The 13,751-nt window shown below is 32.2% G+C and overlaps 1 protein-coding gene across 1 annotated transcript in view; it reads left to right on the top strand.

Annotated features, from left to right (window-relative positions):
* Positions 1 to 13,751, top strand: part of ADGRL3 (adhesion G protein-coupled receptor L3) — an 868,464-nt gene that overhangs the window by 831,097 nt on the left and 23,616 nt on the right. Inside the window, exon 25 of the mRNA XM_049709340.1 lies at positions 4,657 to 4,753. Within this exon, the coding sequence (XP_049565297.1) occupies positions 4,657 to 4,753 (97 nt within the window). The remainder of the gene's footprint in view (positions 1 to 4,656; positions 4,754 to 13,751) is intronic.

The raw sequence follows: 13,751 nt of genomic DNA, 5'->3' as shown, positions 1-13,751 counted from the left end.
TTTTTTCGTAAGTAAAGTGGTTTCTGATTTCTTATGTTGTTAGGAAGATCAAGCTAATATATACCAAACACAACATACTGTACATGCTCAATAAACTGGAGCAGGTACCACTTACTAGTGTCATTATTGCAGACTATAATTTCAGGTATATATTTTAAAGCTGTGTCATTTTTTTCACTTTTACAGTTATAACATCACAATTCTAATAGTGGGAACAAAAACCCAACATTAGGTTTTTTATTATGCTTAATATAATACTAATTCTGATTAACTACAACAATCCAACCCTACATAAAATGATAGTCACTTAAACCTAGTCTGTTTAGGTAAAAATAATAAATATTTCATATTAACTCTGAACTTCCATGAGCAAAGTCTAAAACAGTCACTGATATTAAGGTAAACTTTTGGGAGTATAGATGCCTTTTTCCACATCAGAGAACTTCTAAAATCACAATTGTTATATTTTTTGTTGAGAAACATTGAGTTTCTCTTTAAATGCCAAGCAGTCTTGTAAGCTCTGGTGATAAAATGGTTGAAAGACAAATAACTTTCCCCATGATCTGGAGCTTTCATTCTAATTGTGAAAGGCAGAAAATTTATTAACAAATAAACCAACAGGGAATATCAGATTATGAGAGCTGGTGGATAACCAAATATGGTTATGTGATACAGAAAGGCCAGGTAGTTACTTAGATTAGTGCTAGGCAAAGACTATTTGGGGAAAGACAGGAAGGGAGTTCAGGGAAAGAGAATTCCAGGTGAGAGAACATCAAATACAAAACCCTTTAGGTGGGTGAGACCTTGCAACTTTGGGAATAAGAAGAATGTCATTGGCTAAAGTGGTGAGAGAGTGAGTAGGAGATGAAGTCAAAGAAGGCTGGAGACAGATCCTTAGGTATTTTAAGAGTATGGGAGTTCACATTTTATTTTGATTACTTTAGAAAGGTAATGGGATCATTTAGAAAAGGCAGTGACAGGAAATCATCCACATGTAATAAAGATCATGTGGCTACTATGTAGGTAATGAAAGAGTGTGACTGGCAAGACTAAAAATTAAAAATCCTCTCCACCTGTTGATCCCCTGGTGCTAATCACTTATAAAAAGGTGGTAATATCCATAATCACACACAAACATATATTCACAGAGATGTGTATAGGATTGGTATGTGTGTGTATTTTTAAAAACTATGAGCTGAAGTATTGTCCTTTCCACTTTGACCTTCCATTAATTGTTCTGTCATTTATCTTTCATTTGTTTTACTGACTTTGTAAACGTATTTACTTTTGTTACATAATATTTGAAACATAAAAAAATATATGTGGCATATATTAAATTGTGAAGCATAGTATAATAAAATCAATACCCGTGAACTCACCAACCAACTTAGGAAACAACATTTTCCATATGTTTTTCCCTTGTTGAAACCTCTCCCTAACCAATCCCTATGCCTCCCTACCAGAGACAGCTACTAACTTCTGTTCTTCATTTCCTTGACTTTTCTAATAATTTCTTCACCTCCAGAAAAGATGTTGTTTACTTCACCTTTTTAAAATCTTTCTTTAAAATGGTACCTTATTGTATGTAGTCTTCTGTGACTTGCTTTATTCACTGCCATATTCTAAGGCTTGTCCTGGTTCATTCCATGAACATTTAAGTGTTGGCTCTGTGCCACATACTGTATACTTTTCTTCTGCCTGCAATACTTTACCCTTTTCTCCATTTCCTTTTCAGAAATTATTTGATATAATGTAGTGAGTTGTTAATCTCCTAGATCAGGATTCAAATACTGGTTATGCCATTTATTTGGTCTGTGATATTGGACATGTGAACCTCTAAACCTCAATTTTGTAATGAATAAGAGAGTGAATACATGAAAAATACATAGCATAAAACCTAGAACATAGAAAGAATTGAAATATTTAAATATTATATTTATAATACATATTTTATGTATATACACATATAATAATCACTGTGTACCAGCCATTATTTCAGGTGTGTGATACATCACTGAACAAAAAAAGGCAAAATTTTTGTTTTTCTTTTTATGTTTGGGCCACGCTGCGCTGCTTGCGGGATCTTAGTTCCCCGACCAGGGATTGAACCTGGACCCTCGGCAGTGAAAGCATGGAGTCCTAACCACTCGACCGCCAGGGAATTCCCAAAATTTCTGTTTTTCTAGAGCCTCAAACCTAATGCAGACATTGGACATTAATTATTGGACATTAAATATAAGAAAACTATATTATAATAATATTGTAGAAGATGGTAATGCTATGGGGGCAGAAATTGCAGAGGTGGGTGGGTGCAATACAGTTCTAAATGGGGTGATCAAGTTAGGTCTCTTTCAGGAGCGAAAGTTGAAGAGGTGAAAGATATATCCATACCAGTATCTGGGGAAGGAGCACTCCAGACAGAAGAAATAATCATACAAAACCTAAGGCAGAGGCTTCCCTGGTGGCGCAGTGGTTGAAAGTCCGCCTGCCGATGCAGGGGACACGGGTTCGTGCCCCGGTACGGGAAGATCCCACATGCCGCGAAGCGGCTGGGCCCGTGAGCCATGGCCGCTGAGCCTGCGCGTCAGGAGCCTGTGCTCCGCAACGGGAGAGGCCACAACAGTGAGAGGCCTGCGTACGGCAAAAAAAAAAAAAAAACCTAAGGCAGAATTGTGCTTGGTGTGTTAAGGAATGGCAGGGAAACAGGTGTGGCTAGCCCAGGTAGAGGAGACTAATGAAAATAATAATAGAAGATAATGGGGCAGCTCAAATAAATGTCACCTAACAATGATCATAATTCCATCAACTCTCAGCTGAGATGTCACTTCTTCAGTGCAATGTTCTCAGATTTCCTAAACATGTTCTCTTGTTATGTGCACTTAAAAATTATTTCAATTAAGCAGTATAAAAAACATTAAAAAAGCATGCAAAATATAAGCATATGGCACGGTGATTTATTACCCTTCCCCAGACCAAATATTAGAATATTGAGAGTGCCTCAGAAACCATTTGAACGCTTCTCAATCATTCACCTCAAAACATAGTCACTATCTTAACTTTTAACAGTACTTTTTGTTTTGCATGTGTTTGATACTTATCCACATGAAATCATCCAATACGTATTCTTTTATGTTTTCCTCCTTTCTTTGGACATGTATGTTGCTTCAGGAGGCTATGTTGCTCTTTTATTTTCATCGCTGTATATTGTTCTATAATTTATTCACTCATTCTACCATTGATAATCAGTTGGGTTGGTCACAGTTTTCAGCTATAAGTAATGCTTCTATGGAGATTTGTGGGTACATTGTACTTTTGCATTAATTTTTGTTAATTTATATTTAATTAGTCTGTCACTTACTAGTCTAGCAACTCCATGAAGGCAAAGATGTTTGTGTTTGCCTTTCCCCTTTGTATTTCCTAGATTAGTATTTGGCATGCAGTAAAGGGTAATTAATATTTTTAATTAGTTAACTAATAAAACAAATGTGAGAGATTTGTTTTCAGTATTTCAGCTTGAAGTTTTGAAGTATTTTTCAATAGAAACATTTTTCAAGTGCAGGTTTTACTGCACCGGTTTTCTTATTGTACTTTTATTAGTTTTGCTGTATGTGTATGTGTATGTATGTATTTGCTGACCTATATAACAATATAGACATTTCTAAAAGATAAACATATCCCAATATTCATAAAACCAATTGTCTAGTATTTTAAGATTAGGTACTCCTGTTATTCAAGGAATTCAAATATATTTGGAACATAACCCATTTGTGAGCTTGATTTCACCATTAGTACTAGTAATAGTTCTAAGAAGTTTTTCATCCTTGGAAAAGCTTCTGAAAATATTTTGTTTCCTGCTCACAAGATTGTTAATACTTTTTGATCCCTAACTCAAATAAAATAGCAAAGCAGTAAACCAGAAAAAAGTCCCCCCTCAATGGAAAAATATTACACTGCTTTCTTGAATTATCAGACACTTGGAAAATTGAATTTGAGAATATATATAATGATGTAAGAATTTTCAGTTCTCTATAAAACTTCCTACTGTCTAGAAATGAATGAAGATGAATCGACTTCCTTTATCTCCTTCAAAAGAAAGAAAAGTTGAGATAGTATGTAACCTGTAAAATTACATTGGTCTTACAAAATTTATGGAAAATGTTAAGTTTAGTAACATTTTAATATACTCTGTTCTTTTCTTACCAAACTGTTTCTTCTCGCAAGATTCTGAATTCATAAGTAAATCTTTTGTTAATAAAACTTACAAATTAATGCATATTTAAATATCCCATTCCCATAAAAGTTACAATGAAAATAATTTGTTTTACCTTAGAAATTTAAATTATTAAATTCTATCTAGAGTACATTTCTATGTATCTTCATGTTTAAATTGGTATAGTATGTTACATTTATTCCTTTTAAATAGCTATAATTATTTCTGGCATAGGCATTTAAGAACACACTTAATGAGAACCAATTATTATCATTAATTTAGTTCCTGATGTTCTTATGCTACTGTACTACAAGCATGTAGAAGTTGTATATTTGCCAGATGCCAGAAATATAAGCCTCATACTGTAATAGAAACAAAAAAGAACATATGTGTGAAAATTCACAGTGTGGTGAGCGCATTTCCTTTTTTTCCTTTCCCTCCTCCAGAGCCGAATTCGTAGGATGTGGAATGACACGGTCCGAAAGCAGTCAGAGTCTTCCTTCATTACTGGAGATATAAACAGTTCAGCATCACTCAACAGAGGTAATTAGAAATAAGTTTTCATATTCACTCTTTTTTGTGATTACTTTAAGAAGTTCTTAAATGCATTGCTGTATTTGCAACTTCTGGACCTTGTTCCATGTGATAGGAATATTGCAAGGATATAAAACCTGGTTGAGTGTAGTAGTGTGTTCCATTATTCATAAGCCTTTTTGTTTTTTCAATCCAGAATTTTCAGGAGATCTTTTCTGAAAGTAAGTTAAAAAGTGAGAAACTTCTTTCTCTAGTCATCTGCCACTGTTATAAACTGGTGAGCTGTCAGGCCTCATTGGAAGCAGTGAAAATGGGCAATTATGTGGCTATATAGTCTGCTAAACATCATAGAGTTCCACATTACCCCACGTATAGAGCAATTTCATAGTCTTTGTGGAAGTAAAATTATACTCTCTAATACATACTTAAGGCAACCTGTGTATTTGGGGAAAAATCCCACCTAATCTTAATATCAAAAAGATGTGTCCAGATAATATTGGATATTTAAAGATACAGAAGAAAAAACCCACTATATATGAATCTTATATATATATAAAATGATTTTTTTGGTGTGTATGTGCTTCTGGTTAAAATGCTTCTGGGGTATCATTTTGATTTTGAAAATGAAGTTCCCTTAATCTACTATTTTGTTTGTGGTTGATCTTTTTATTGCCTCTGTCTCTCTCTTTCTCCCTCTTCTCCCCCTCCCCACTGTGTGTGTGTGTGTGTGATTAAAATTAAATTGACTGCAGTAAAAATGAGTAGATATAATGTTTGTGGAGAGCTAGAGTACACTACAGTCTGTACAGGGAAATCTTTAGAATACACTTTTGTCTGGGGGGTGGTGCTTCTATGAGCACATTCTAATTGCACTGTCCTAAAAGAGACATTTTTTAATGCATATATTCAGTGGTTATTTTTATGATTGACATTGTTATTTTTTTTAGCCTCTAAGCTAGAATTATTTGTTTGTTCTAAACCTGTTTCTGAGAGCTTTCTGTTATATTAAATGCTACTTAGAAACAATTTAATAATTATGGTTTACGATTAAGAAAGATTCAGATGCTGGTGCTGTTAATTACTTTTACTCAAGTAAGTTGCATCTTATTTATATAAAAGAAGTTACAACAAGTAGTGTCTAAGTTGAATTTGATATAGGGATTCATCCATATTATATTTAATTTTGATTGATTTACATACTTTTATTTGTGGTAGTGATATAGTTAACTATAAGCTAGTAATGATATTAAATTTTCTACATCACTTTTGCTTAAGTTAAAACAGTGAGTGCAAATATTCCTCCAAATCTGAAGAAAATACATTAAAATAAAACAATTACCTTCTTTTATTTTGTTTCACTTTTAGTTTATTTTACATAATATCTCTTAAGTATTCTTCTCATTTTAAGTTTAGTTTTACTGGTTAGTTTGTGAAAACTTAAATATGAATACTTTTAACTTTCTGATATACTTCCTAAACCACAGAGAACAGATTACTTACACATGCCTCCAAAGTTTAGGAACAAATTTGCTTTCATAGTGACAGATTTTTCTTTTTACTTTAAATAATACATAGAAATAATACATAGAAAATTTACAGTATGTTCCTTTAAGAAAACTATCCTTATTAATAAGATTTATTATTAGAAGTATCTTGCATCTAACGGTCACAGCAGCCATAGGATAAGTGTCATTTAAACAAAAGATGAGATTTAATTTTAATGATGCACTGTTTATTTGCCTACTGTGAAGACAGATAAAATATGTAAAATAACTATTTGGTTTAGCATTATGATCTAAATTTATGTAAAGATAATAAGGTATGCAGCTTTATTAAAAATTATTTTAAATGAATAATTTTTATGACCTTGATTTTTAAGGTCAATCACATTATATAACATTGCTGTGCCCTTTTTAGTTCCTTCTCAGAAAGTTCAACTTGGAATATGTGCTATGAGGATGACTAGGTCAATTTGAAATATATTTATAGAAAATAATATTTTATATTGTCTGATTATATGTTTAAGTCTGTTTTTAAAATCTTTAGCTCTAAAAGATATTTCTTAAAGTTATTGAAGAAAGGGCATAAAATTTCTTGTGACATCCAATAAGTTACTTTGATGATGGCTTTGGGGAGGGGGTTAAATTGAATTTATGACTTGTATGTTCATGCAGTGATCTTTTCCTTCAGCATATATATTCTTCCTTTCACTCAGTGACTTTAATGGTGGTAGACATCATAGTAATCTTCCTGATCTCCTATATTAATTTCCTAGTTCCCCTAGTCAGAAACTCCTCATTTTATTCTCATCTCATTATTTTTTATCTTAGATGAGTGCAGTATTTTAAAATTTTATTTCTTCATATTATATCTTTGAAGCTAGTCTTTAACTTCCTTCTTTAATCTTGTCTTATTTCCCAGGGTCCTATCCTCCCTGCATTCAGGCGTGTGTATCATATTTAGGTAGGTGGCATCCAAGATTCACCTTTCCAGATAAACAGTTCAGTCACCTCAGCAACATAATTATTCACATCTATTTATTCAAAAAATTATATTCCCTATTATTAAAATAAAATGTTAGGCACTGCATTTTTATATCTTCCTGTACAGTATTCTAACTTCCCATTCATTCTTAGTTTCTTACAGCTGCAATTTTTTTTTTTAATTCCAACTCCATTTTCCTTTCTTTCTAACAGATATATTAAATCTCTTATGTTTGCTTTTAGAGTACTTCTGACCTTTGAAAACTACAAGAAGTTGTCTAAAAATTAGTCCTATTTTCACTTCAGGTTTTCTTTCCTATTCATAATCACTGCTCGATTCATCAAAAGAATAATTATTTTAAAATTCTGTACATCTTATCACCTATTCTTCCAAACAAGAATCCATCAGTATCATCTTTGGGATTCATTAAGAATAAAGCATCTACCATGCAGTGCAGAAATCTTTCTCAGTGGTTTTTATTTTTTCAAATCATCTCTAATATTCTGTTCTTGAACCAGCTTGTTACATCCTATGTATCAGTTTACCTGTCCAGATTTCCCAATGTGATAAATTTGATTACTATTGGGATTTTACTCCTTGTAATCAAGCAAGACCTTGGAACATTTGTTGATAATTTTCAATTTATGTAATCATTCTTATATATTCTCTTTGGGATTTTGTTATTTGGTCACCTCATCTCTTTAAAAACTTTCATTACATTGCCCTTTGAATATATTTATGAAAATGTTTTCCAGGTGTTCTCTATACATTTTCAAAAATTTTTCTTCTGCCGACTTGTTTGCTACAATGCTACACACTCATACGAAGCCAGAATTTCTTGAGGGCAATACCCAATACTCCAGGGTTACCATCAAGTTAACTTCACCGATGCCGCTGTATACACAGGTAGAAGGAGCTTTTTGAGAGCCCTAAGGTGATGGTTGATTACAGAGAGTTTCAAGGGAAGTTAACTCTTATCCAAACCCAAGTTTCACAAACCCCACAGGAGGGTTTATTCATTTGTTCATTTAAACATATACAATTTACACATACCTCGAAGACAGCCCTCAATCCCCAAGCTCCTCCCAGGCCAATAGAACTCTAATCCAAATTTCTGGAAGCTCTAAGTTCCTGATAGTAGTAGAAACGATTTGCAGCTAAGGTAATCTTTTTCACCTGTATCCCCTACCCACAATCTCTGCTAGCCAAACAGCATTCTGAGCGATTTAGATTAACAATACCTATAAAACTTGAGTTTGATCCAAAAATGAAGCATTTGGCGAGAAATTTCTCTGGTAGTTCAATTAATTGTTAAACATTTCCACTCTTTCTGTAGATTTATGTGGAAATTGGGATTTTTCTGAAATGAGACTTTACTAGGCTTTATCATCATGAATAATATAATTGCATTTCCCACTTTTTTTTTTTAATAAGTTGAATTGACATCAGAAATTTCAGTTTAAAATCAAGGTTTGCTAGGTAGCTGCTACCATTATGGTATTGCTATATGAATTACCAAAAGGTGGCCCCCCTCCCAGCTGTGGATTGCAAAAATGTGCCGCATCTGAGTGGCAGAATTAGCAAAAAGGCATTTCTCCTTCTGCAACAATGACTTGGCCTGTATTGTGGGGTTTTATTTCCCCTACCTCCCATTCTCCATCTTACCAACCTCCCACACAAGTTAATGCAATATAGATTTTTATTCATGGAGATCTGACCAGTAAAGCTATATTTATTTAAGCCATATTTAAGTGTTATATGGCAGAAGAATGTCTAATCTGTAGTTGTTTTTTGCATAGAAGTTTTGAGTAAGGAGTTTTAACCCAGTGACTTTGGGTAAATTGCTTAACTTCTCAGTGTCTATGTAATAGGGATATAAACAGTACCCACGTCAGAGGGACTCTGAGAGGACTGAGTTAATATGTGTTAATTGCTTACAACATGCCAGGGACATAATAAGTACTATTATTATTCTATTCAGAAGTTCACCTATATTTTCTAACAAATGAAAACTGGTCCTTGCCAGTGCTCTCAAGAATGTTATTTAAATTCATCATTCACTACCAAAGGTTTCTTTTCCTTTGTATTTCCTAATAATAATAGGTGGGAGGAATTAAGTGGTTACCTGAATGTCAAGTAAAAGAAATAATTTACCTAAAATGGTGCTCCCCTTGATGCTAACAAAAGGAAATAAACTCATAAAACTGAATTATCTCTTTTAAATTAGAAATTAAATGCAAATTACATCTGCATAGTTGTACTTTCCATTTTTGATTTGTAACTATATTTTAGCAATGAGGAAATAAAGGTAAAATATTTCTTCTCCCTACCTTAGATAATGATATAAACAAGCACTGCCTTCTCTTTCCTCCAAGCCCTCCTACCCTTCAGAGCTTTAGAGAACACTAGTTAGACAGGCCTGCTAAATAACCAGTTATGTAGCAGAGTAGGGATGTGACTCATTCCCTTTTTAAACTCATATCTTCTCAGAGTCTGTATTGTCTTTCCCAGGAGGCTGGTCACTGGCACGGATGAAACTTCACAATAAATCACCTGCTGTCTCATTAATATTCAGGCTACTAAACATATTTTTTTTTATGTTTTTAAAGAAAAATACAAGTGAAAAGGTATAAGTGGTGTTCACCACGATTAATGATTTCTATAAATTAAAGCTACTAGGGTGAACACGCAAACTCATTCACTCCATTTTATTAATGTTAGTAAATATAATTTGGCTTATATGCCTAAAGTGTCATATTGCCCCAAAGCCTTGCTGTTTTGAAGGATTATAAAATCATTTGTTATAAATATTAACCAGATTCTAATATAATCTGACATTTGTCAAATTTGCAGAAACAGTTAATCATATGCCTAAGAGTACTTCTTGCATAGCTAACAAATCAGACTAGGCTATATAACAAATTATTTTTTGTTTTGAGAAAGTATTACAATGATATGAGCACAAATATAATAAGTGTCCCATGGCATGGAGAAATTTTTCATTTGACATTCGCCATTATATTTATATCTAGTATTTTTTGACCTTTATATTCTTGATTGTAAATGAGGCAACAGTGATTTCTGTGTTAATTTCTTTCCTTTGTATGTGTCCTCAATAATCAGAAAATGTACAATAAAATAAGGATATCTTCTGTTTCAGGAAAATCAGTTTAATATACAAAAGCAAAATAGGTACAGATTTTAAAAAGTGAGTTGCTGCATCAAATAGATAATTAAACAATACTACTAATACCCTGATTCCTAATTCTAGGAGACCAAGTAACTTTCAGAATGAACTTTTCATTGTAAAATGGAATATATTAAATATTGATCTCTAGTCAATCTGGGGCAAATGTTCTTTCTATAAATTGTTAGCAGGAACTGAAAAAGAAAAACTTTTAAAATGCTTGCCCAGTGAGTCCTTCTTATGTTTTGTTCTTAACTTTGTCTCTTTGTTCGGAATCCTTGAAATCATCCAGCCTCTCACAGTCAACTACACAATATTAAAAATGGTTTTATTATTATTATTATTATTATAGTTTTCAAAGATCCCTTCACAAAGGCTTATTTATGTAGAGTAGATTTCTCATTTTTATGATTTATTATCTTACTGCCTTTATATATAGTTAGCAGTATCTCTTACCTCTTTGTTATAAATCAGACAAGCCACAGTGGGTTACCTTGATAACTTCTAAATATGGTGCTATAGAACATTTCCAATTGGTTCTAAAATATTACTGTTTTGTATAAGTTGCTGAGAATGTAATTTTTTTTAGAAAACAGTATCTTTTTTGAGAACTAAATGTGAATACTACAACTTATCTTCAGAAATTAGTGGTATTCTTTGCTCTGATAGAACACAATGTGCCTCTTTATACTCTTGGTGAAGTTGGGATTTCTCCTTTAGTGTGTGTAACTATCATTTACCTGTTTTACACTGTTCATTATTTATTATCCATTATCTTTATATCCATGAAGAACCTGGGTTTTCTGGCAATTTGTCCAAAATCACATGGCTAATAAAGAACACAATCTAAATTCCAAACGAGGGCTTTCTGACCACACAGCCCTACTTACAATAATAAAAATGTTCGTTATTTTCTTATGATGACGGTTTTACATGAAGCTTGCTGAAGACTAGAATTAAGTTTCCAAGAATGTATTTCAGAATGATTTTTATCACCTCATGGAAATAAGATATTCTTAAAGCACAATTATTCACATCTTTATTTCTTAATTTCCTTGATGTACTATTCATTTCTTTCCACTTTATTTTGTTATAAGTGCAGTTCTTTAGAGTGGATTCATTCATCCTATTTACTTAGGGAAGGAGAAGCTTTAAAATATTGTGAATATATGGGGAGATGGATTGACCAATAACATTTTTTTACAAAACTATTTGATATCAAATATGCTGAATTACTATACATAACTGTTCAGTTGTAGGACTTAGATTGCAAGAATTTTATAATCATTCTTTTCTCCTGGAAGTTCTCAAATACCAAAAATCTCAAGATATTTTATTAGTAGAATCCTTTTATCTTTAATTTTTAATTCCTTATATTTCAGTAAAAGGATAAATATTTTGGTCAGAGCAAAGACTGTGTTTAAAAAATCTGGTAAATAGCTTCTGCCTAAAATCATTTAGTAATAGAACCAAAGATATAACTTTCCCAAATCTCCGTACTCCTGAATTTGATATTCCTTGAAACTGTGTCCTCTGTCAGGGCAATATAATAATGCCTAGAACAGATAGGAAATTTATTTGAGTTGACTTCAAATAGGTACTGATAATGTTATAAATTAAACTTCTTATTACTTTTATGTGCTAATTCCAGTTTTTTAAAAACTATGAAATGCCTTATAATTCAAATTTTAAAAGCAAAAAAAACTGGACTGTACCTCTCATCTGGAAAAATATTCCTACTGTATTATAAGCATAAAATTGTGATGCTATAAATGCGGTATATAATAACCAAAGTTAACTAAAAGTCACCACTTGTTCAGATTATTTTTTTCTAAGAAATAGATTATATTAACCTATATCTGCTATTTGAAAGTGAATAGAAGTTAGTTCATTTACATGAAAAATTAAAATATGGAAATGGGATATATGTTTAGCATAAGAAGGTCTTAGAAAAAAAAGATACTTAAATACCAATAATTGTGTATTATCCAAGATAGCCCCTGTTTATTGCACACTGAGGCTTGCACTTTATATAGTTCAGCCTTATATACTGCATGCCATTTAAAAATAAGTGTTTATGTGATAGGCTCTCCTATAATCTTCATAATAGACTTTCCTCATAGTTTATTATTATAAGGAATGTGGGTGCTTTAAAAACTAAAACAAGTTACCCATCACATTCATAGAGAGTAATTTATAACCCCAGAAAATCACTGTAGAACTAAGAAAGATTTAAGAGGATATACAGATTGAAGGAAGACAGTTAGTCTTGATGTAGAAAAATAGAAACAATATGTTTCCTGAAACAGTCTCAGTCTAAACAGAACAGAGCTGGTTATGATGATATGACAAAATAAGCCTTCTCTGAACAACATAATCAAGAATCTCTTTATTCATAGATATCTTGTTTTAATTCATATCTACTTTTCTCTCACATACTTTTTTTCAAATAAATTTCCAAATATAAAATTCAGATTTTAGCTGGTATAGACTTTCTGCATACGAGTTTGGAAAATTTGTACAATATAAGAAAGTATACCAATAGAGGGCAGAGAAGTATATGAAAAGTCATATTTTCTTCAAATTGGTAAATTATTTTATATTGTTAAGTAGTTATACTTTCCTTTGTTCTGAGGTTTGTTTTATTCAGCAAAACTTCACAAGCAGTGTGAATTTACAAATAAAATGTAAAGCAGTGTGTGATTTACAAATAAACACAGCTGTGGGAATGACTACATTCTTACTAGAAAGAAATGGAATTTACTGCTATTTTACCTGTGGATAAGCATACTTGACCCATTATCTTTGGGCTCAGTATTCTTTGTTTTGAGTACTATGCCAATGTATTGAAAATGTCCAAGTTAAAAGCACACAGAAATACATGACTTTGACCACAAAAAATGAGTTTTAGAGATGAATGACTGAGTAGTATAGGTTCATCATTTCTACTTGCAAATCAGCCACTCTCTATACTGTAAAGCAAAGATTCATCAAGAATTATGATTTCTAAGCCTACCACTGTTGTCTAGAGCAGTCAGAAAACATAAGAGCTCTGAGAAGCTTCTTTTTCAATAAAAAACAATAATGAGTATCTAATGGTATCAGTTTCTCCATTGCAGCACAACCGGGTTGTGTTGAATTTCAGGGCAAAAAAAAAAAAAAGTATATACATAAAATAATACTTTAAAGCTTTTAGAAGAAAATATACTTTAGATTTTAGGTTAAAGGAGTTCTTGAAAACAAAGATCATAAATTATAAGAAAAAGACAGATAAGAGTCCTATCTCAAAATTTAAACAGTACTCAAAACAGGTGAGCTACTGGAAGGAGCTGTAAA

The sequence above is a fragment of the Orcinus orca genome, chromosome 4 (genome assembly GCF_937001465.1).
Source record: "Orcinus orca chromosome 4, mOrcOrc1.1, whole genome shotgun sequence".
In the NCBI taxonomy this organism is placed as follows: Eukaryota; Metazoa; Chordata; class Mammalia; order Artiodactyla; family Delphinidae; genus Orcinus; species Orcinus orca.
This window is presented reverse-complemented; position numbering and strand designations above follow the sequence as displayed.